The sequence below is a fragment of the Seriola lalandi genome, unplaced genomic scaffold (genome assembly GCF_002814215.2).
Source record: "Seriola lalandi dorsalis isolate HSWRI2012SDOR001 ecotype SW California unplaced genomic scaffold, Sedor1 jcf7180002053976, whole genome shotgun sequence".
NCBI lineage: Eukaryota > Metazoa > Chordata > Actinopteri > Carangiformes > Carangidae > Seriola > Seriola lalandi.
In genome coordinates this window covers 201238-225704 of record NW_019524529.1, presented here as the reverse complement: position 1 = coordinate 225704, position 24467 = coordinate 201238, and the positions used below count along the sequence as shown (strand labels likewise).

Below are 24467 nucleotides of genomic sequence, written 5' to 3'. Positions count from 1 at the left end.
GGGTGAACAACAGATGTCACATATTTAATCATTTAGTCTTCACAATACCCTTTGTGTGTATGTGCGTGTGTATGTGTATGTGCGTGTGTGTGTGTGTATGTGCGCATGTGTGTGTATGTGCGTGTGTGTGTGTATGTGCGTGTGTAAGTGTGTGTGTGTATGTGCGTGTTTATGTGCGTGTGTATGTGCGTGTGTATGCGCGTGTGCGTGTGTATGTGCGTGTGTGTATGTGCGTGTGTGTGTGTGTGTGCGTGGAGGAACATTGTGTTCTTACAGAACATTTGCCTGAGCATGTGTGCGACTGTGTGTGTTTGCTAAGTCTCACCTTTTGACCTATTTCTCCCAACAGTCCCACAGTCCCTGGTGACCCAGGTGGTCCCTATAGATGACAGCACAAACGTTTGAATGATTATAAAGATAAAAACCAACTTGGGATTTTTCACACGAACTAACATCAGATCTCATTTAATACATTTAATACAATAGCAGCTCTTTGGCTGATGTTGATTGTGGATGAGCCAACAGCAGATAAATCAGTAAACCATCTGTACACAGTGTGATGTTGAATGTAATGTGTCACTAATTATGCTCAAAAAACATTGATGCGCTGCCATGAATACTTATTAATATCAGCACATGTGAATGATGGTTGCTCCCCGGTTGACTTGCATCCAGTCCAAACAACAGTAATAATATAACAAAAGTCACCTGTGTGGTCTTTAATTCATACTGTGAAAGAAAGTAAACAACAGGGCTCGCAACTGAATTGTCTATCAGTGAAAGCAGCTGTCCAGCACCACAGATGAGACAATGGAGACTCAATGAGAGGGAAAATGATCACTTTAACAATAAAAGGGGATTCATACGGGGAAACTCCACTTTAATGAAATCTTTGTTTACTGGGAGCCACAATGTGGCTTTCCTAAAAGTCGTCAACCAACTGTTAACAAAACACAAAACTGTGCAGCTGAAAACACACACTTTATAGCTTGTAGTGAACATGACCATGCACTTGTATATTGCCCATTAAAATAGTAATTACACCACTGCAAACCAAAATGCATTTGAATTTCAGTATTTCACATATTTGCTTTTACTATTGTTGGAGTAAACAGTCTGCTGTCTGAAGTACAATACATCAGATATTAGGCCAGAGATCCATGTTTTATTTTCTAGGAAACAGGAGGATATTAGCTGATGATTCATTTTGAACAAAGAAAACAAAAAGGGAATGGGTGCATGTTCTAATGTGTGAGCCAATTCTCCATGAATGAAAGACACATTTTCTGTCCCTCTATTCCGGATCTGCCTCTCTCATTGCTTGCAACCACAAGAAGGACAGCAAATCTTTTACAGTAAAGGTTTGATCCATTATGGCAATAATAACATTTATTTTCCCTGCAAGTTCGGCAATTTTGCGCTTCTGTAAATAAGGTGCTTCTTCTTCAAAAATCAATCCCCCTGCATGCTTGCAGTGCATTCTCCTGCCACTTCAGAACAGATGTGCGAAGGATGAGACAATTGTCTGGCTTCATCGGAGGAAACATTTAATACAGACGAATATATTTTTAATAAGCACTAAAATATGTCTCATAAACTACTTCCTGGCTATGATATTTTGGAGGGCTCGGCAGAGAGAATCAGGATGTTGTTTGTTGCCAAAGAGATTCTAATAAAACTAGTGAGTATGGCTATGAAGAAGGGAAAGGAAAAGTTTGATGATGGAAGGTAAGTGAGTGGGAGAATACGGCTAAATATTTAACCTCAAGTGAGAACAGAATGAGAGAGGGAGGGGGAAAGAGAGTGAGGCAACTGAGGATATTAAGATAGATAAGGGGAATTGTAAAGATGCTGAGAAGATGAAAGAACAGGAGAAAAAGATAAGAAAGGATGGAGATGGATGGAGGATCATACCGGCTCGCCCGGTATTCCCTTGTCCCCTGGAGGTCCTGAGGGCCCTTGAATACCCTGGAGACAGAAGTCAGTGAGTTCAGAATCTCACATTCACACAACACTGCATACATGAGTGTTGAAGTTTTACATTTTTCACCATGAGCAGGACACAGCTAATAATAGAGTATGGATTGTTTACAAAAGCACCTCTAAAATAATAGAGATATGCAGGACTGATGACAGATACATGTGAGGCCTTAGCAGATGCCAATATGCGCTAACAATCGTACAGTCTGTATATAAAGTATACTGTATGCAGAATATAATGCTTGGTTCTTTTGGGGTCCATAAGTGCGTCTAGGTCTCATCAGTAGTATACAATTTTAATGTATGAGTGAACTCACAGGAAAACCTTTAGGCCCAGTTTCCCCTTCCTCTCCCATCTTCCCCTGCAGGGAAACAAGAAAAAGAAGGATATTTAAAAGAGGATAAATGAGATCAGGACTCATCAGCCTTAGAGCCTGTACTTGACAAAGACAAAGCATTTACATAGAACCAGATTTACTGAGACTTTCATGCCTATTTTCAGACATATTCTGCATATAAGGACATGATACAATATCTGATTATTGAACAACACGAAAGAAAGAGAAGGCAAAGAGTTAAAGGTTGTACGGACAATAAACCTATAAACTTAGAAATAGACTCCTACCACATTAGATTTACAAACCTTTCTATGAACAAAGAGTAGTAACATTTTCAGTGATGGTGAAAGTCAAATCATTTTCATGAGTGGAATTTAATTGCAGGCTGAGTAAATCAAATCAAATCTCACCATTGAGCTGTGCACTCCACTTTCATGTATGTAAATCTGGCAGAAACCTCCCAAGGACATTTCTGTCCCCCAAAGTAATGTGTTGTTTCTAACTTTGGGCCTCAACTTTTCTGGTATCATGTAGTCCTTCTAAATCATGCGGATGCTTTGCCTCTCCAGAGGAACATAAGCACCACAAAAATATGAGAGAGGACGGAGTGGAAAAGTAGAAAACTACCCCAGTGCTTTACCTGTGGTCCAGGGAAACCTATTTTTCCTGGAGGACCATCAAGACCCTGTGGAGAAAAGGAAGGATGAGAAATAGCCATGTGATGAGACATGTCAGTTTACTGTATGTTTCCTGCCTCCTGAGTGGGTGTGTGTGGATGTGCAGCGTGCTGTTTTTGGTGCGCAAGATCCATTTTCCCTATTAAGAATCTATTATGTATGCAGCAGGAAATATTTTTACGCTATTTTATGCCATTTTATGGTCATTACTCTTGTGTCTGCAAAGTTTGACTTTGTGAATGTATCTGGTTTTATATATCAACAAGGAAATTCCAATGAATGTGCAAAATCAAGTCAGATTTCTTACCTTCTTGCCCTCTAACCCCATCTCTCCTGTTGGACCGTCAGGCCCTATCGCTCCCTGAAACACAAGACAGTTGTCACTTCACCAACAGAGGTCACTGTAACACAGCCAGACATCCACAACATACTGTAAATAAACATCTCTGTGTATTATGACACCAACAGTACCAACATGTCAGAGGCAATATGAGGGTTACTCTGGCTGTCCACTACACTTTTCAGGGTAAATAAGGAAGTATGTTATGTATAAGTGTGTGTAAAAGTGAATGTGTGTATGTGCTCACAGAGAGGCATTGTAGAAATAACTATAGGTCTCCCCTTGTCACACATGGCAGAGGAAGCTACTGGACTATGACTTTCATTGTCTTAATATTAGAATCAGGGCACAAAGTCTGGGTGCACACAGATACATACTGTTCACACTTAAACACACACACTGTCAGAACAGTCTGACTGTTTAGATTACATGGGTGCAACTGTCAAACATAATCAATCTAAAGTGCTTAAAGACCTGCTAGTCCAGTGAGCAGTGATAATAAATGGGAGCCAGGCAGTGGACCAATGCAATCCATCTGCTGTGCACCTGCACCCGGACAAGTTTCTCCTCTATACTGTGAAAGATGCTAACTCTCTGACACTGACAAAACTCCTCAGTCTGTCTTAGCTAACAGTGATTATAAATAACAAGTAGTTAACAAGTAGTGATTTCTCTCATTAATTATTTTAAAGGAAAAAGAAAATATAACATGACAGAGCCACACAGGAAGCCTTGTTGTAAGCATGATTGATGACTGGGCACAGTGGGAGTTTGGCCCGTGGAGAACGCCGCTAGCTGAGGTGCTATAAGCCTATTATACATAGAGCTGGATGAGCAGCGCTCATTAACATTCCTGTCTGGGGTACCTGCTACCCACTGGTTACGTTTACATAGCCTGATTAGCCCATGTGTAGGGAAAATATTTCACCCCATCAGGCCACGGAAAAACACTCAAATATCATGCTTCAAAGTGAATTAATTACACTGAGCTACATTAATTTGTAACATAACAGACTGACCCTTTTTTTTTAAACAAAGACAGGAAAGGCAAACCAGGAGCACGAATTCAAAACAATCAGAAACATCTATTTAAAGCAGCTCAACAATAACCACCAACTACAAAGAGGGAGGAATGATGAGATTAATATGCTCTTCAGTATGGAAAACATTAGCTGAGGATTTGCAGGTCAGACGTCATGAGGAATTATTATTTACAAAGCATGATTAGTCAGTCTGAAGATTCCTCATGGCTGACATCCACAAGTTTGAGTCCACAACTTAAAATATTCTTTATACATGCAAATAAAACACAGATACTGAAAAACAGAGAAAACAGTGTTACTAGCTTTCTGATGCCAGCATACAGTTTTATCTCTTGTCTCAATTCCACAATATTTCCATGTTAGAAAACAGTCTGGTGCCATGTTTCCGAGAGGGAAGCCAGTTGTTACATTTCTTTGCCCTGTGCCTCGAGCCAAGTCGCTAACATCTAAAAGACATATGGTGTTAAAATCTGTGTAAAAGTTGTGTACAGTCTCATTTCACTGTAAGATATGTTTTTCAGGCAGACCAAAGACATGTAGAGTTAAAATCACACAATCTTCGCTCAGAAAAATGCTCTCATAATTTTCTTTTATCAAAAGAGATGTCCAATTTCCTGTCTTAATCTAGACTTCATGTCTTTATCTTTATCTAACAACAGCCAATTGTGTGTGTTTAGGAAGTTGGGTGAATGTGTGTTTGTATTTGGACTCATTTATGTCAATGAGAGAATCACCTCTGTATCTACTGTCTTGCTTTTCTCAGATTTCTAAGCTTGGACTACCCAACAAAAACCATGAAGCAGCAGACAGATTTACTGGCAGTGGAAACTGCTGACATTAGTATTAATTGAAAACACAGCCTGAGACATGAGAGTGTGTCCAGGCCAACCACAGCGAGGACCATCTCCCATGGATGCCTCCGATAAAGAAGCTTGATGCTAATTTATCCCATTTTCCAGCTGGCTCCATGTACCATAGCGATAAAAGACATCTTTTAAAAAGCTTTGAAAAAGGTCGGCAACTTGGTCCGCACTCCACAAGAAAGCAAATCAAGGACACAGCGAATTACACTGCCAGCAACATCGCTTTTACTGCGTCATGCATCATTGACATAGTTACAGCCATCATCATCAACGTCATCATTCATTATTGTCATTAGTTATTGCCTCTAAATTTTATTTGAATCCGCTTTAATCCCTCTCTGAACTCTGAATTCAAGAATTTATTTGCTGCATGTCGTTCCAGAGTCTGAACTTTAAGAACAGCATTACTTATCTGGTTTAAAATTTCTGTTGGTGCTATTTAGCCAGCTGGAATTCCAGCTGTTATCCCCTTGTTTTCATCTTCCACAAAGTACATATATATGATCTCGCTTTTATATCTTAGATGTTTATTAGCATCTATACCAACAGTATATTCATTTTCTGACCGTTTCTTGTTCTGGACTTCTTTCCCACAGCAAACTGTTTTAACAGGAAAAGACTGGGTGTAACTAATAACTGATTACACCAATCACTTTAGGTGCCAGAAAGCCACCTACATGGAATGCAGCCATAATTAATGTCATTAGTTATACCTGTGATTGGAAACTCAAGGTTTAAGGTATTAAGGCCTATTAATCATCATGTCATCTATCATATTAGTATTGAACATAGTGATGTACAGTATAGATGCAGTCTTTTGCAGTAATGCTGATGTGAAACACCTTTCCACTGCTGACTCAGAAGTTTCCTACTGTGATGTGAAGAAAAATGAAACATTCCACTGTTTTCTAATTGTCTTTTCAAAGGTTTTGGGGAAAAATATGTATTTCCATAGCTCATTCCATCCAGGTTACAGGTCTAATAAAAACTGCTATTGTGTTTTTTGTGAATGATGTTTTATGAGTTTGGAGCTCTCTGCAAACCCAGAATAATTGAAGATTTTGAAGAAAAAAAAAGCTGACACAAGCCTTTGTTATTCCACCCACAAATCCTGTTTCCCCAGTTCACTAAATTTAACTCCACTGCAGCTTCTAGAATAGCCACAAAAGCCAGGTCACATTTTCCACCACAAATGTCACACAGTTGGATTGACGATGGGTCTTTCCTATAAGTAGTAGTTATTGTTCCATTTATAAAGAATAAAGCTGTTTGCTTTACATGACTGGAGCTCTTCCAGCAGTTATAATGAGCACTGACTTCTGAAAAGGATGAAACAGACTCATTCTTTGAGTCTGAACCCGGGAACGTGTTATGCAAGCTCCCATGTCCATTAAACACACATGACATCAGTTCAGAGGCAGTTCCATATCACTTCATTATGTTCATCCACTCTAGTTTTTCCAACGGCTCAACAACTGCAGTAGCACATGGCTCCTATAAACACACTTCGGAGCACACACAAAAAAACGAACAGTGATGTGTATTTGCACTCTTTTACCAAGTTCATCATCTGCTCTCAAGGCTGGGAACTATGATACATAACCGACTGCAGAACACCAGTCAACACCTAAGCTGCAAAAACGGCAGGTGTGAAAATTCAAACTTACCCGCAAGCCTTTGGGTCCTCTGGTACCGGCTGGCCCAGTCGCTCCAGGGGGGCCCTGACGAACAAAAGAAAATGGGGGATAAAGAGGATAAGAGAGGGGGGAAAAGGGAAAAGAGGAGAGGTAAAACAAGGGTTTACACTGACAGAGCACAGAGCCCCCTGGCTGTTGACCCTGGAGGGGTGGGGGGGGCAGCCTGACCTTGGGAGCACACTATGGGGTTTGTTGTTAGATCTGTCACTCACACCAATTAAAGGGCCTGCTCTGGAATCCTGTCCTGCTGCACCCCAGAGCCCCATATTTATGTTTGTTTTGGTGGCTCAGTGGCCCCCACCTTCAACCAATGGCAAGGACACAGCAAGGGGAAATGAGGGGGGTGGCAGGGGCAGCGTCTAATTGGTTATAGGTGTTGGGCTTTTGACTGACAGGAGGGTAATGCAGGTTCAGCAGGAGGTTGCCAGCTCTCATAATGCTCAGAGAAAGCTTGGCTGCAGACGGTGCATACTGCTTTCATGTGCTCAAAAGGGGACACTGACTACCACCACCATCATACACGTTTTACTCAAAGTCGCTGATCACAGCTGGGAAAATTCAATTTCTTTTGTAGCCTTGTAGATTGTAGATTATATAATCAATTTCCTCTCACAGCTAAACTTGCTACTCACATAAAACCTGGATGGAGTCCCTGTTTTGAAGACCATACAGCTCATCGATTATACAGCATCACCTGCAACTGTGATTGAGTGAAAATAAGAATGAATGGGGACTTACTGGTCTTCCTGGTGGTCCTGTAGGCCCGGTCTCCCCTGGTGTCCCTGGGTGACCCTATTATATGTACACACACACAAACACACACACAGGACATAGATTACAACTGACACAAAACAGGGTGTTACACAAATGACTAACTCCAATGCACAATGAGTAAGGCTCGGGGAAGAATAATGACATTAAGTATTTTCATTATCAGTGGAGTCCCCTTTTTATAAAGTTTCCAAATGTGACTTTATTGTAGAGGCATTAAAGACAAAATGTAAATGCTGGATTCTACACATGTACAAGTTTGAACTAGTTTGATATAATAAACTCGAAGTATAAACATACAGTACATCTGCAGAAATGCTCTGTGCACTGGAAGGCACATTTAAAGTTACAATAAGAGACAATGGGGAGAAGAGAAAAACAGACGGCCTGAGGAGATGATTTTATATCAGAAAACATACTGGGTTTTTTCTACTTTATTGGACATCATGTTTTTTTGGACGGGCCATTTGTAAAAGCCCTAACTATATCACAGGGAGTATTTTCAGTCAGACGACTCAGATCAGCTGAGTGCAATAAAATCTAACCAATATACAAAACTATAGAACAGTAGGCAGCTCTGATCTCATGCATCCACAGGAACAGATCATAAATGCCTGCAGTATGAGCTCTCCGTTAGTAGCTATAGACGTCTGCTGGTCAGTTCCCTTCACTTTGTATGATGCAGTCTTTTCCAGAGGGTCTGTTTCTGTTTTGCAGCTGAGAGAACAGGCCAACAGTGAACTTCCTTATAAGTGTGTGAGTGTGTGTGTGTGTGTGTGTGGTTAAGTCCTCAGAGAAATCCAGCGGGCTGTCAGCCAGCAGGAAACTTCTCTCTGTATCAGCAAGAATGATGACTAAATTCTTATCCACTGCAGCCAGTCATATATATGAGACAGGCCATATCAGATAAAGTCTCTACGTCAAACAGAGCCACTTGCTCTGTTTGAAAGAGTAGGGTAAGTATGTGACAGGGGTGTCTTATGAAACTCAAGACCAATATGGACGGATGACTGAAAGTGGAACATCCTCTTTCCTCCTCTCTTCATACCTTCAGTAGCATAAGAGGTCAGCGCCTACTGTGGTCATTAAATTCTGTCCAGGAGGTAAATCATTGTAAGTGATCCATTTAAACTGTTTCATCCTTTGTTTAAACCAGTGATGACTTTTTCCAGCTAAAGGCCTCCTGCCAAACCACTGCTTAGAAACATGGCCATAAGTCATCCCCTTTTCTGATGTGCCTCTTTTCCCTTTTGGCATATTTTTGCAGCACTGACATAATACCTCACATCACTATATTCCCATGGGAATAAGACACACAGTTTAGTTTAAGATGGCCATTTTTTAAGATTTCCTTAATGTCACCGCACCCAGAATCTAATTTTTTATCATTCTCAAATTGTATTCTTCATCAAATTGAAATCCCTGAGCGTCGTCTTTTTCACTATATCTTACCGTTGATCCCTTTTCTCCAGGTGGTCCGGGAAGGCCCATCTCCCCTCGATCCCCCTAACAATACATACACAGCATTCAGTCTTCAAAGTCACCTTGTGAGAACCTGTAATGTCTCAAAAATGGATTTACAAGAATGGAACAACGATTTATACCTTCTCTCCTGCCAGCCCTTCCTCTCCCACAGGTCCGATGAAACCCACCAAGCCCTGAAGTACAGAGACTCAATGTTGGATGGAGGAGTGGGTAGATATTTGCATACACGGTTTGGAAAAAGTGCAATTATTCCATACAGGAAGAGGCAATGTCAGAATTTCTTACTCTTTCTCCCATGGAGCCAACTTTTCCTGTGACACCAGGCTCCCCCTACAAAGAGGAATATATTACTGGTCATTTGTTTACAAAAATTAATTCAATTTTTCTTCTATTTTTGGCAGAAAAAGGGAAAAAAATCATGTGAGAGTATTTTGTTTATTCACCTTAACTCCCTCTGGCCCAACCTTCCCAGGAAATCCTTTTCTGCCCATTCTACCCTGAAACAGTACATAAGCACAGGATGATGAATAGTGGATAACAGACATTCACTTGCCAGTTAATGCATCATTAACATTCATCCCCAATTCTCAGTGACTATAAAGGATCGGTTTCCTATGAAATGACAGTTTGAAGAAAGAGCTGAGAAGTACTCTGCAGCTGTTGCAGCTTACTCTACATGTCGCTGAAATATGTAATGGCGTGTACAGGTAATGCTGACAGTACATTTTGGCAGGCTGTGAAAGTGTACGATTGTAATGTTCCCCCTTGCACAGACAGTAATTCCCAGGGTTAAGAGGGGGGCTAAGAGCATTTTTACCAGCAGTAACTCTAGGTCAGAAATGTCGAAGCCAAACTCCTAAAGAGTGAGTGACTCAACAGTTCCAGAGTTTTACCCCAGGAAGTTTGGCAGTTTTCGTAGTACACAGTAGAGGCTAACACTGTATTTCACTCAGAAGCACACAGTAAAAGCAGATTTTTGTAGTAACATGAGAATTAATATGAGCTGTCTAGGATTTGTGACTTCTTATCACCTGATTTAGATTTATGCCGGCGACTGACCACATTAACCGAGGCAAGAAAGAAACACCATGAGAAAGGGATGAAGAGCAGTTGAAAAAGGTGTGGGAGATGGTGAGAAAGGAAGAGTGAAGTAAAGAGCGGTTGCCATTCTGAGCAGAGCAGCGAAAAAGCTAAAAGACAGCTGGGAGGTGGATGAGGTGGAGGAGTAGGCGGACCTGTGGCACCTGGCCAGAGATCAATCACAGCTCCTGAAGGAGTCATACACCACTTCCCCTCAGATGGAGGAGAGAGGGGTCGGAGAACGAGTGGGTGGGAGAATGAGTGGGTGAAAGAAAGTTCAGGATGACTGGGAGTAGAAAGAAGTAAAAGATAAAGTGATGAAGAAAAACAGGTAGCATCTGGTATTGAGAAAAAAATTATCATCAATAAAGAGTATGAGAAATAAAGTCAACAACTCTTCTATTTCTGCAGTAGGTCATTCACATCCTCTGCGCTTTATTGCAGCTGCAAATCTTACCACCTATAAACATGGTGACGGCAGTTATCACCCCCTGGTGGCCAAGAGCAGGGATTGCATGCAGCCCTTTGTTGTGAGAGGACAATCATCCAGAGACAGGCTATAACAACCTCTGCAATACATAAAACTATACACATCTACAGCTTCTCTCCGATGCAAACCAATAAAAATATATAATGATGACCTACTTTATTACCTTAAATAAATTTCACATTAACTCTCACTGTGGTACAACAAACTTTGGGATGGATAATTAAAACTAAGCACTTAAATTATAATATATACTGTACAAGTGGCTGTGACTTAAAGAAAGTAACAAATGGTTTAGACTATAGCCATGTATTGACCACATTACTCATCCAATGCCTTCCCGTTTAAGAGCAACAACAATAGGCTTTCACTGCAGACTAGGCAACGGTGTTAACTACTGAGAGGGCTGTGAATTAGTACGTTTTACTGTCAGGCATGCATATGGATTTAACTTCACACTGCAGTTGTGTTTCTATAGATTTCTATCTCTTTGAAGACGAGGTTACCACAGATGTAAGGATGAATGAAACCACAACAATGCACATGATGGATGGTTTGATTGTTTTGCATGGGATACAGTTCAAACAAACATGAAAACTTGGCCACACAGACTCAATGTTTCTCCATGACTACACACATATGCATGATACTCTTTCATATGTTCTAATGGTGTGAGGCCAACAAGCAGGAGTTAAGAGGACCCTCTGGGCTGTGCTGCCTAAGTTAGAATTAACAGCGATCCTTGTTATCTTCCACCAGCCAGGCACCGCCAGGTGTTTGTCTAATAACTCACCTCGAGTCCTGTTGGGCCTGGTGGTCCGATCGGGCCTTCATCTCCCTGGAAACACATGACATTGATCTTAGCATGAATTATGTTTGGGGACATGAAGCGGCCCTCAGCAAAGAGAAGGCTTGTGCCATAAAACTTTTAATGCCTTTTGGCGCTTTATGGTCGTTCTGATGTGGGCAGTGTCTGACAGTCTTACCTCCAAGCCAGGCACCCCTCGAGGCCCCGGTAAACCTCTGGCCCCTGGCTTTCCCTGGATAGGAAAAAAGCAGTCAAATGAATGCTAATGTGTAAAGGTAACTAGTATTATTTACACATGTTTTTACACTCATGTTTTTAGCCATGATAGTGGCATGGCTTGTCTGGGGAAAGCAATGTTGGACAGTTGGATCACCACTTTGGTCCAGACTGAAAAACCTGAACAAGTATTGGAAGGATTATCTCAAAATTTTGTGCCAACATTCATGGTTCCCAGAGGATGAATCTTTGGTGATTCTCTGATATTTCACCTAGCACCATTAGCAGGTCAAATTTCTAATTTGTTCTACACTCATAACATTCCCATCAATCTCAGCTGTACTTGTGCTAATTAGCAAATGTTGGCATGCTAAGACATTAAACTGAGATAGTGAACATGGTGAACATTATACCTGCTAAATATCAGCATGTTATCAGTGTCATTGTGGCTAAGTAAAGCCTCATAGAAAAGGTGACGGGGCTGTAGACTCTTGTTCTGGCTAATGTTTTGAAACATTAGCCAGGTGATAGTCTACATAGCCAGGATGACAGTTTTTACTCACCTTTGGTCCTTCAAGGCCGTTCTCTCCTGGTGGTCCCATGTCACCAGGGAAACCCTGTCATGATAAATAAACAACTGATTTCTATTGTCTGTCCGAAATCCAGCTGCGCACATTCAATCTAACAATGTGTAAATACAAACCTCAGGGCCTGGAGGTCCGGGTGCACCATCAGGGCCTCTCTCTCCTAGCTTGCCCTGTAACAAAGACAAATGAAAACATGAGAAATAGATGGATATCTTGCAAAATACACTGATTTACTTTCATGTCGACAGTTAGATGATAAGATCAATACCATCCACAATTCTGTCCATTCAATGTAAGGCTATAGCCAATAGCCAGTTAGCTTAGCCTAGCACAAAGACTGGAAGTAGTGGAAGACAACTAGCCTAACTCCATCCAAAGGTAACAACCCACCTACAAGGACCTCTAAAGTTCACTAATCAGGAAACTGCATCGTATTTGTTTAATCAGTACAAAGGAGAAACTGTGGTTTTATAGTGTTTATAGTGGTTATGTCCTATTTCTTGAATAGGAGCAGTGAATTTCCTGGGTTTCTAATAGTTGCCTGGCAACCTCGGGGTGACAATAAAACTTAGTAAATCAATTTGAATTAAACAAACTAGATACAACAGGCTGGAAGATGGATTTTGTCATCTTCAGAGAGAGCCAGGCTAGTTGTTTCCCCCATTTCCAGTCTTTATGCTAAGCTAAACTTACTGGCTGCTGGTTGTCTCATATTAAATGCACAGATATGCGAGTGTTGTCAATCTTCTGATCTTGCTCTTGGGAAGAATACAAATAAGCACATTTCCATGTCAACCTATTCCATTAGATGAAAAGCACAGAAGGTTAAGTCTAAGATCATTTTAATGGATTCCTGGTCATTAAATCCAGAACTAACCTGAGGTCCTGGTTTCCCACGAATGCCTGGTAAACCTGGAGCCCCCTGGATGCCCTGTCCAATACAAACACAACACATAAAAACTGAGACTATTCAGAAGCAAAAAACAGAACTGTGATTTCTTTTCTAGAGCAGCAGACATTAGACATGCATGACTCTGCTCAGTATTTCTGTTATCTCCTGGGACCACTCTGTTCTATGATGCTAAAAGGATTAGATTTTGCTTACACACACAGACAAATGAGGAGGGTTTACATAAGAATTTCCATAAGCTGGACAGCACACATCTGGCTAAGTAATTTTGCAAAGACACAGTTCTGCAACAAAGGCTGCGTGTCTCTGGATGTGTGTGTGTGTGTGTGTGTGTGTGTTGGAGACAGCGTGCAGGGCGGGGGCTGATGTGGGAAAAGATATGTGAGCTTTTATAAAGTGTACAAATGTATTGCAGTGGTGATTTACCTTGTCTCCTTTGTACCCGATCTCTCCTTGCTCTCCAGGAATCCCAACGTCACCCTGACGGAGAGAGGAGGAGACGAACACATGTAGGAAGATGGATGAGGTACGGACAGAAAGAAAGAGAAATGAACAACATTAGGGGGAATGGTAATTTTCCACTTGGTCAATCACATTCAACTTTTTCAACAGACAATACTAATCACTGGTCTGTACATTATGAACATTAACACAATGAATCCAGTTCACTGCATTAGCCAACTTCTTCCTGTGGAGTCAGTCTGTCTTAATAAGCCAGTTCAACAGGTTAATTATGCCAGATTTAGCTTTGGTCAGATCAGCCTCTACACAAATGGAAAGCAACAAGTGCATAATTTTGGTGTATGTTTAACATATCACTAAGATCTTTTCTGTCATTTGCAGATCTGAAGAAGCTCATTTAGGCTTTCATCTCCTTCAGGCTGGATTATTGCACTATTCTTTTTTTTAGCAGGAGAAATATCTGCCAACTAGATGATAGATGAGACTTATGAGTCTCTTCACTTCTTGAGATACTGTTGCAGTGCCCTTCAAGCAGTTCCCATAACTCTTAACTCATTGCTTTGTTAAGGTTGGAAGTTGGGACTCCCCATGCTTGAGGGTCTCAGATGCACAAAAACAGTGATCCTACTTTAAATCCTTTGGTAAAACACGTTTGATCTTATCAATGTTTGATTATCTTTCTCTTCCAATAGAGCTACAATTTGCAAAATAGTTCACAAAAGTGCTGCATACTTAAAGTTTATTGTTCAAAGGCTTAGCTCTGCATGTTGGGAAATTTGCTTACTCACTTTCTTGCTGAGCGGTAGATGAATAGATCAATACCGCCCTCATGTCTAAACAGTAAATATGTAGCTGGAGCCAGCAGCTTTGCTTAGCATTAGGACTGGAAACAGCTAGTCAAGCCAGGTTGGCTGTTTCCCCATTTCCAGTCTTTATGATAAATTTATTCAACCAACTGACTGAAAATGAAAGCTGGTGTAGATTCCTTTGCCATATCATACAATGGATTTCATGAAAATGATACAGGAAGGACTCATATTGGTGGAGAGAAGAGGAACCTGCCAAAACCCATGCTTTATACAAGTAGTAACAATCATCAGAGGTTTGTATTGGTGTGGCTGAAGGTGGGACCTAATGAAAGCATGCTCTATGTCTAAAGGTAGGACAGAGGTGGCTACAGTGGGGTGCAAAGGAGTACATATCCATCACATGCTGCTCAAAACCAGGCCAATAACAGGAATATTCAGATCACCTTATCACCTTTCAGTCCTGGTTCTCCTTGATTTCCAGGCACCCCCTGGAACAAGCACCAACAGATGGGTTAGTAAACAACCCCCCAAAACCTGATCTGATTTTGATGCAGAGCAGTTACTTCTGAATATCATTAACCAGCAACTTGTCCAAACTGCTTATTTTGCATTCTCTTGTTTTATATCACACATAAAATAACTTAAGGCAGTCCAAACAAGACAATGCAAGATGAGAGGGTGAAGGAAACAGTTTCCATCTGTGTGCATGTGAAATTACCTTCAGTCCATTAGGCCCTGGAAGGCCCATCTCTCCCACAGGTCCCATATCACCCTGAAGCAAGAAGAGGGGACAAATAAAAAAGAGTATTCATTTTTAGTGATATCATATGCATAAAGTACTGATAAACACATGGCTGAGAGCCCTGACTTTCAACAAACAAACATTTTATCAAAAGCAAACACACACACGCACACATGCACACACACACATTGAGTACACTTCAGTTCACACTGGCATCTATCACTGTAAAGAATAAGTGTCATTGTCTTGCTTCAAGATTATCCATACAGCTGTCAGACTGCAAAACAATGGATGATAATATATGGCCCACTTTGGGAGATAAGAAATATATTTAGCAGTTTGAAGCCAAAATTGTACTATAGCAAATAAATGCTTGAGGTAACATCACTGGAAAGGGAACCAGCACATTCTTCACTGCTCAGAGCAGAAGAGAGACAGAACAAGATTGTAGTCATAACGGCAAGATATAACTATATTTGTATTAAGTACCACCTATGCAGGGTGATGAAAGACTTGATTGGACCAACTTCTTTCATGTCAGTGTGTGAATGAGAGACTGTACTGTGGCTATGTTCATGAAATTGCTTGTGAAACGTGTTCGTCTCCACAGAGAGGCATCACAGGCTGCTGGTAGTTATTTTCATTCTCTGCCGCTCTGCATTTTCTGCTTACAAAGACCTACAGGGTGGCCTTGGCTCAGTGCATTAAATATTTGTCTCTCTTTGAATACTGTAGTATCTGCATGTGTGACAGAGGATGTTATCGTAGTAGGCTATACACTGCAAAAATTACCCTCACAACAAAAAGCCACTTAATTTGGTATTGAGAGTTGAGAGGTTGAAAGTTTCTTCTTCAGATGGGAAAATCTTATGCCTTAAAGTTTTTAAAGTTTTATTCAGGATTATATTGGAGTCATTGTTCTCTAAGACCTCTGCAGACCTCTAGAGGGCCCACTGATACTTAACTGTCTCAGTCAACCACATATTTCCTGCGCACTTGTCCAAAACGCAGAAATGCATGAAGAAACACAATATATTGTGCTTTATAATGTTAATTGAATTCACATTTGTGGATTTGCTATCCATGCTTGCAACAAGGTCAATTCCTGGCCAGTACGACAACTGTTTCAACCTCCATCATTTCAAAGCAGACAAGTGGAAGATGGTCTGTGCAATGAGCAAGGGGTGGAAAGAAATGAAGAAAGACAGAGAGAAATTACAAAATAAAAAAGTGGTATTGCTATTCTGAGGACTATTTCCTTTGTCCTCTGAGTTGTTTCTAAGCCAGAGCAGTTGTCTACATGTTAACACTTCTCCAACATTGGACTGTCTTCACTCAGAGTTGAGGTCTGCAGTGCTCAACTAAGGGTGCTTGTATATTTATATCTTTGAAGTGCAGCTCAGTGCTGCTGGTGTGTACAGTACATTATACTGTCAGGTCAGATGGATGCAGAAGACACGGAGCTCCGAGCAGAGCTGTAATCAGAGAGTCCTCCAATTACAGGCCTACTACCACCACCGGTGGCCTAGAATAGACCGGGAGGAGCGGCAGCGATGGGTGAAGACAGGACACGACAAGAGAAACCAGGGCGACATTATAATCAGACACAATTATGTGGCTGTCGGGGCTGGGCAGGCGTAGAGGGCAAGGTGATAGGTGGGCAGGGAGGAAGGGGTTCCTGTTCAAAAATAGTTAATAAGAGACAGATTGAGGAGGAAAACAGGATGCCTGGTTAAGGGCTGTGTGATTGATCAAACAGTGGATCACTGCCTTGTTTGTCAGCAGAGGAAATGAGAGGGATAAACTGCATAATTCAGGCTTTAGAGTGAAAAAATAACTATCTCTTCCATCTTGGATTTTAAAACCCATCCAGTTTAACAATTTTAAATATGAGCACAGTGGTAAAAAAAAAAAAACCTACAGAGAGTGGTTAGTTTTCCACTAAAGTGGCTGGCAGTGTAAATGATGATGAGAGCTAATTGAGAGTCTTTTTTCAATTAAGAAGGCATATTCTGTTTCATTTCAAGACAGACACTCTTTACAGTTATGTATTTATGGAATAAGTGTCTGGGAAAAAAAAATGTTTAAACTGGAGAGAGCACGCAGACTACACACTTAAACACACAAAGTACTACTCACAATAAGTCCAGGAACTCCGTTTGGACCAGGGGCTCCCATGTCACCCTAGTCAGAAAGGAGGAGAGAGAGTAAGTGAGATGAAGGGAGAGGGAGAAGGAGCAAGTTTCTGGGGTTATTGGCTCTTTTTTAAACAAACATGCTCAGAAGAGTGGCTCAGTGTTCATCGCAGCTTATGAGAGGGGGCTGTGTGCACGTGTGTGTGTGTGTGTGTGTGTGTGTGTGTGTGTGTGTGTGTGTGTGTGTATGAGCTAAAGCCCGTAGTGGCTTTTTCAAATCTGCAGGTTCGTTCTCCCTCAAAAAATGAGAGATAGATCGAATTTTCTACAAACATTCATGGACCCCAGAGGATGTTTCCTAATGACTTTGGCGATCCCCTGACTGAGTAACAACAGAAGGTAAAAGTTTTAACTTTTCCTGTGAAATATATCAGCATCAACCAGAGGAACTGATGCAAACATTCATGGTTTCAAGATGATGCATCCTAGTGTCTCCTGACTTTTCATCAAGCACCATCATCACCTGCAAAACGAATGACGACGCCAACGTCAGCTATACTTTGTTTGGCGTGCCAATATGCTAAATTAAGATAGTGAACAACCACTGCTTCACTGAGCCGCCAGCATGGCTGAAGACTCTTTCCTGCTTTTTTAAGAAAAACAACACAGTGACAGTGGAGCCTCCTCCCTCTCAGACACCTTTCCCTAGTGTGATCTAATGTTTTGCAGGAGAAGTAAAAAGCAACAGATTTTGTTTTCTCAAATGTAGAAAGAACAAAGAGTGGCTCATGTGGGGTAAAAATATGTAGAGTATATCATCTTGGATTTCAGAATACCATTCCGGAGATCATTCAAAATCTATGCTAAGATCTGATGTGTGTGATGCATAATTCACTCTCTGGAAGATGAGGTCTTACGCTGAGGAAAAATAAAGCAGGGGGACTAAGAAAGGATTCATTAGGGGTTTAGTAGCCTGCAGTGTTTTTTTTCAGACATGAATGTGCTTTATGGTTATTATGTATTTGTGAGTCTGTTAAAGAGGATCTTGATGATGTGTTTATGTTTTTATTTTACAGCTTTCCACTCTGTCTGATGAAGTGCTCCATTTGTAGGAATGGCAGTGAATATCTCAAAACAGTGAAAATGCTGAGATCAAATAATCTGATGTCTTCCATATGGACAGAAACATGGGACGGACAGTGTTTGCTGACCTGTTGTTTCTGAATGAGGAGTTATTACTCAAAACGACATCCTATTACATCATTTACTATTCTTGGATATCACCTTGTGTGTGTGTATGTGAGTGTTGGTGGTCAGTTTACAGTAGTAAATGGAAAAGGCTGCATTTGGAAGCCAAACCAGCTAACTGCCCTGTCCCTCTTAATAGGCCTTCTGCAGGTTTTGAAAATGAGTGCCAAGTAAAATTATCTAAAACAGAGGAAGGGATGGGATGAAATGAAATACAGCAATAAAACCCGTCCAGAGCAAAAAAAAAAAAGAAAAGAAAACTAACTTCAAATAAAACAGAAAAACAGAGGCAAACTGCTGGGCTGTCAGATGATTTACCCACCAGCACTGCCAAAATGTCACAGTACTAAAACACCAGGGGAGTGAGTGTGTGTTTGTTTGTGTGTGTGTGTGTGTGTGTGTTTGTGTGTGTGTGAGTGAAACCACAGCTCTCAGTTTGTGTGCGTATATGTGGTCTGGATGCGTGTTTGTGTGTATGAGCATATGGATCGGTTGTGTATTTAGGTGTATGACTATGTGTGAGTAACAGGGTGTGTGACATACTGGCTCTCCATCTGGTCCAGGTGGTCCTCTCTCCCCAAAGTCCCCTGGAAACCCCTGAGGACAGAGAGAGGAGCTTTTATGTTCGGATGCACACAAACAGCCACAATCAAACTCAAAAAGCCAATAAATTTAAAGTTTCCTGTTGCTTTAAGTAAGTATTATTTGCTGTATTAAACCCGAATGCTACAATAATATTTTATCACCCTTTAAGTAGATGGAGCAACATTAATATTCATTTAGAGTTGTGTTTGTGACCACCTTACGAATGTAAATCCAATATTAACACCCTTTTTGGTCTTCACTAACTCTAAGGGATCTATATGGGTCTTTAGCTGCTAGTTGCTAACTGTCTGTCTGGTGCTGAGCAGCTAGAGTACAGTGGGTTTTTAAAGAGCTTTTTAGCTGAAAACAGCTGCCTGACAATTCTATAAGAGGAATTAGACTGAACCAAAACAATAAAATTACGGCCTGAAATAAAAAAGAGCTATAAGATGCTGTAAAGCTGAAAGGAACTACATATTTGGTTGATCATTTTCTGTGGGTTCATCAATACGAATGACTCCTAGCACATAAAAGTAGTCATGTGATGAACTGTGTTATAGCTGCTTTAATTTAGGCTACAGCAAACATAGTAAAATGCAATGCTAAATTTACCTGTGAAAAAACTGCCACAATAATAAAAAAAACATCACATTCCTCAGTAACAGAATGAAATGAAACTCATTTTAAAATATGACCAAAAAAAGGAGGGTGTGTTCGTGCTCCATGAGTGTCACTAATGCAAACGTAGAGTAAATCATTATGTCTTTAAACAAGGAGTCAAATTTACAGAGCACATTTTCTCACATATCGCTGTTAAAAAGAAACAGGGTGCTGCTATGGTAATAGCAGAGCAATTACAACAATTTCATTGACTCAAATATAACGTTAAACATAGTGTAATCTGAAATATGTACAAAAATAAGTGCATAATGGTGTCATTACAAGCATTAAATCTATCAGCTGTAGGGTGTGGACAGCCAACTGTTCTACTTAGGGTTAGTACACATTTTTAAGTGCAACAAGTAAGACCAGCAGCCAAGCAATTATTCTGTCCATTTAGCAGTAAACGGGATGCTAATCTGAGCTATGCTAACAGCTGGTGGTGCTGCAAAGAGAAACCACATCTGCAGAAAGCACGAGGACCAATGCACTTTAAACCGAGAAACACTCATAATGTCTAGGTTCTGCTACTCTGGCCTCCACACATTGTTTCAGAATGCTAATTACTGAGATACCTCCTGAAAATGTCAGTTATTTTAGTAAGAGTTGAGATGTTAGATATACAGCATGTATATTTATTCTAATCTCTGACACGCCTTAGAAATAAAATCTGCTGACTAAATGTAACTCTTTGTATTTCTTGTGGTGAGGAAAACCAGTCTGGGATAACTTTGACATTTCAACTTCATATTCAACTAACTATAAATCCTTCAATTTACCGACATCCCACTGGCTCAATGAAACAATCATAATTCAATGCTGTAATTGTACAGTGCAACAAAGAGCTCTCTTCTGTTTCTACTAGGCTTCTGGAGCAAGTATCAAAGTACGGTCAATATTATGCATGGGACTGCTTCATGGTACTAAGAAAATGCTCGCACTGGGGGAAGCACAAGTACAACAGAAATCAATGAAGCATGAAAGTGACCCAAAGGATGAATCATACAACTGTCACCACTGTCGTACAAACTAAGGACAAATGTGGGAACCATAGCATTGCCAAGTACAGCACTTAAAAAAAAACAGTCACATGAGCCCTTTAATGTATCTCAGACAGCCCTGTTCTTGAGCTTTTAACATCAAGAAGGATCACACAACAGCAGGACACACTGTCAGATACCAGGATGATGTGAAAGAATTGCAACTGATGAGACTGATAAAGACAATCTTAGAAAGACAAATAAAACCAAACCCTCAACAGTTATATGCAAAAAAAAAAAAATAAAAGGTTAAGTTGAAATACAGAACTATTGGAAACTTTTTAAGCGTTCCAATGTTTCACATATATCAATTCCCTCATCACTCTCTGGTAGATGGCGGACTGTGAGTGTGTGTGTGTTTCCTCGACAGAGTGCTGTGGTTATGGCCATTAAAATGTCTGGCTGCGGTTCAGGTGCTTCTTCTGTTCTTTCTTCTCTATCATCTTGTTAAGTGTACTAGTTTTCCATTTTCCATGCAGGAGTATGAAATCAGATCACAGTGATGAAGGTGATCTGTGTGTTTTCCAGTTACGTTTACAGGTCAGTTATAAAGGGCTGAGGCAGTTAAAGTGGCCTTCAACAGATTTTAAAATCATTACAGTTACATGACTCCTCTATTCTCTATATAAACAATATTATGCATGGTGATACAGTGTCAGTATTTTCTTTTCTGCCTTGAAAAACAGAGCTGCAGCTGTCATTCACTCATCAAGGATGTGCCAGAGGCAGGAGAGGACCAAACTGTCGTGACAGCACTTCAATATGAATACTTGTCCTCTGTCAAAACTGTGAAATTACTGTAACAAGAAAAGCGTCTTAAAAAAACAGACTAAACTGAGTTATAATGCAGCCCTATTTGAGTGGGGAAAACACACACTAGCCAAAAAACCAAATGCATATGCAAAATTGCATCCAAAGCTACTACCTCAACATTTGTCTGCTTACAGAATAAGATGCACTTCTCAAAGCCTCACACTAGAGTGACAGTGGCTTGCATGTGTTAGGACTTTTTTTGGTCTATAAATGCCTTATTTACTGAAAAGCCAATAAGTAACAGCTGCAAAATGATCTCAGCAGCGAGTTTCAGGGTTACACACTCTTTCTGAAGCACTCTGTCAAGTGACTTTGAACACTATCTGACACACACATAACAGAACTGACTGACTTCCTCCAAATGGCTTGGCTCCATGCTGGGGGGGACCAAAAGCCCTTCACTCCAACAAAAGCCTTTTTCTCTTTGCGTCCAAGACCCCGACATGCGGCTGGTGGGACTCCACAGTCTGCAGGCAGGAGTTAACCCTTCCAACAGCCATGGAAAGACTGAGCTGATTAAAACAATGACGTAAATGCAGACCTTATAAATTCTCACATGTGTAGGTGTTGGAGTCTTTGCACCAAAAAGCTCTCGATGTGACCCAAATAGAAACAGAAGAATGAATTATAAAACTTTATTATAATGCTAATTTATTTCACTGCCTTGTTTGAGTGGGGTTTTGAGCCTTCAGCATTAAGAGCTATAATCAAAATAATAAAGTACAATATCGATTTGAATGCTGTTTGACATGCGTCACTGTCTCCCATTAATAACAGATACATTCAAGGTCAACACTTCCAGCACAATTCATCACACTTTTGAAAGATTATCTGCAAAGTATGTTGAGACAAAACTTTACCGGCCTACCCATCTTGCCCCTCTTCCCTGGTTCACCGGGAATTCCCTGGAAATCAAAAGAGATAGTAAAGAGAGAGAGTGTACAGATAGGATGGAAAACATAGCAGAAAGGGGAAGGAAAATGTCCAAGGAAGACAGAAAAACAAGGAAGAAAGAGAAAGATAGACATCGAGTAAAAACCATATCAAAACCAAAACACAACGCTCTTGGGCATGACTGATTCAAGCCCAAAACACACAATTATAAAGCCATAGCTGTAAGCCTCTCTCAGCTCCTGCTTCAACAGATGTAAGGAACAGCTGACTGCAGCCTATCCAACATTTTCCAGCCTATTACGAGGGATCTGGGGCCTCATCTCTAACATATATATGTTAAATAAACACCAGTTTCTCCTGGAAGCCATGGTGCGAACCATCTTGAGGGCTAGCTGGCAGGAGGGTTCCTGATTATAGCCTGCCCTACTACACTGATGCAACCCCCTGGAGCATGTCATAAGTAGGCTAATTGCTCCATGTTTTAGAGGCTGCACAGAAGGAGGAGGCCTTGATGAGGTCAGGCAGTTCAAAGGCTCTAAGAAGGGGCTTTTATCGTATGAGTCATCAACACTCCCACACAGCTTTATACAGCAGCATCTCGGACAGCTGGTGACTGTTTCTCACATTATAACAACAACAGGACAGCTGAATGAAATAGCAGGAGAGGCTCTGTTGTCATCTCACAGGGCCATTAGCTGGGTTTAGTTGGTCACAGCATTTATGTAGTTATTACCAAGAGAAATGTACATTTGACAAGAACTCACTCTTTCGCCATCAGGCCCGGGCAGGCCAAAAAGCCCCGGGATTCCAATGAAACCCTGCAGGAGAGGAGAGGAGAGGAGAGGAGAGGAGAGGAGAGGAGAGGAGAGGAGAGGAGAGAAGAGAGGAGAGGAGAGGAGAGGAAGACAGGAGAAAGAGGAGAGAGGAGGAATATGGGATGTGAGTATTTGGATGCTGTAAAAACAGCTGGAAGAACAGCAACTCTCATCGGCTCTAGGGCTGGGTTTCAGGGGCCGACGGTCCAGCATGGATAGGGTGGGCTTCCATGAAGAACCAAGCCATGAGGCAAGTGTATATGCCCATGGACTGCATGGTGCTGGCTTCCACGATGTAGTCCAAGGGCACATACCCTCACGCCAGGGATCTCTGAAGATAGCCAGGACCTCAAACTGGGCTGTCGGTACAGGGGGGAAGACACACACAGTGGAAAACAGGCACAAACACCACAACAGTTGAACACTAGAGGAACGGTTGAGATGCTAGCTAGAGGTCAGCATTGAGTCGAGCAGGTTTACGTGTACACAATATGGAGTATGCTGCAAAAGAGAGTGAAGAGTCTGTGGAAAGGTGGCTCGGTGAGAGAGACGACTAGAATGCCTCCTTAACACAGCAGGGCCTCATACGGAGCTTAAACAGGAAATTCCAGCCAGTGGGGGCAGGGGAGGCTTCGGAGCAGCCAAGGGGAACTGATAAAGAACCTTTATTGGAACGCAACATAAAAATCACTCTTTGTATCTGTGAGTGTGTGTTTCTTTGTTTGTGTACCTAAAGGGTGTGTGTTTGTATGCAGAGGCTTATCAACAGCTGGTCTTTCAGTAAGTGTCTGTATACAGTAATACAATGTTTGCATTACAAGTAAAGGCTCCTTTATTCAGCATACTATTAATAGTGGCTCACACTGGTTGAGTGAGTGTGTATGAATGTGTTTATGTGTGCAGAGGAGGATGTTGGTGCACGCCTGCTTACATACACGCATGTACTGCATGTTGTTGCATCAACATGCTCTCATGCAACAAC

The 24467-nt window shown here is 41.1% G+C and overlaps 1 protein-coding gene across 1 annotated transcript in view; it reads right to left on the bottom strand.

The window, feature by feature from the left end:
- Window positions 1–24467, bottom strand: part of col27a1a (collagen, type XXVII, alpha 1a) — a 67315-nt gene that overhangs the window by 7770 nt on the left and 35078 nt on the right. The window contains exons 11-33 of the mRNA XM_023402670.2: window positions 23435–23488; window positions 22637–22681; window positions 19222–19275; window positions 17435–17479; window positions 15272–15325; window positions 14997–15041; window positions 13709–13762; window positions 13250–13303; window positions 12489–12542; window positions 12349–12402; window positions 11748–11801; window positions 11555–11599; window positions 9638–9691; window positions 9480–9524; window positions 9314–9367; window positions 9162–9215; window positions 7677–7730; window positions 6909–6962; window positions 3303–3356; window positions 2959–3003; window positions 2298–2342; window positions 1915–1968; window positions 326–379 (exon numbers count right to left, since the gene is read on the bottom strand). Coding sequence (XP_023258438.1) covers window positions 326–379; window positions 1915–1968; window positions 2298–2342; window positions 2959–3003; window positions 3303–3356; window positions 6909–6962; window positions 7677–7730; window positions 9162–9215; window positions 9314–9367; window positions 9480–9524; window positions 9638–9691; window positions 11555–11599; window positions 11748–11801; window positions 12349–12402; window positions 12489–12542; window positions 13250–13303; window positions 13709–13762; window positions 14997–15041; window positions 15272–15325; window positions 17435–17479; window positions 19222–19275; window positions 22637–22681; window positions 23435–23488 — 1179 coding nt within the window. The remainder of the gene's footprint in view (window positions 1–325; window positions 380–1914; window positions 1969–2297; window positions 2343–2958; window positions 3004–3302; window positions 3357–6908; window positions 6963–7676; window positions 7731–9161; window positions 9216–9313; window positions 9368–9479; window positions 9525–9637; window positions 9692–11554; window positions 11600–11747; window positions 11802–12348; window positions 12403–12488; window positions 12543–13249; window positions 13304–13708; window positions 13763–14996; window positions 15042–15271; window positions 15326–17434; window positions 17480–19221; window positions 19276–22636; window positions 22682–23434; window positions 23489–24467) is intronic.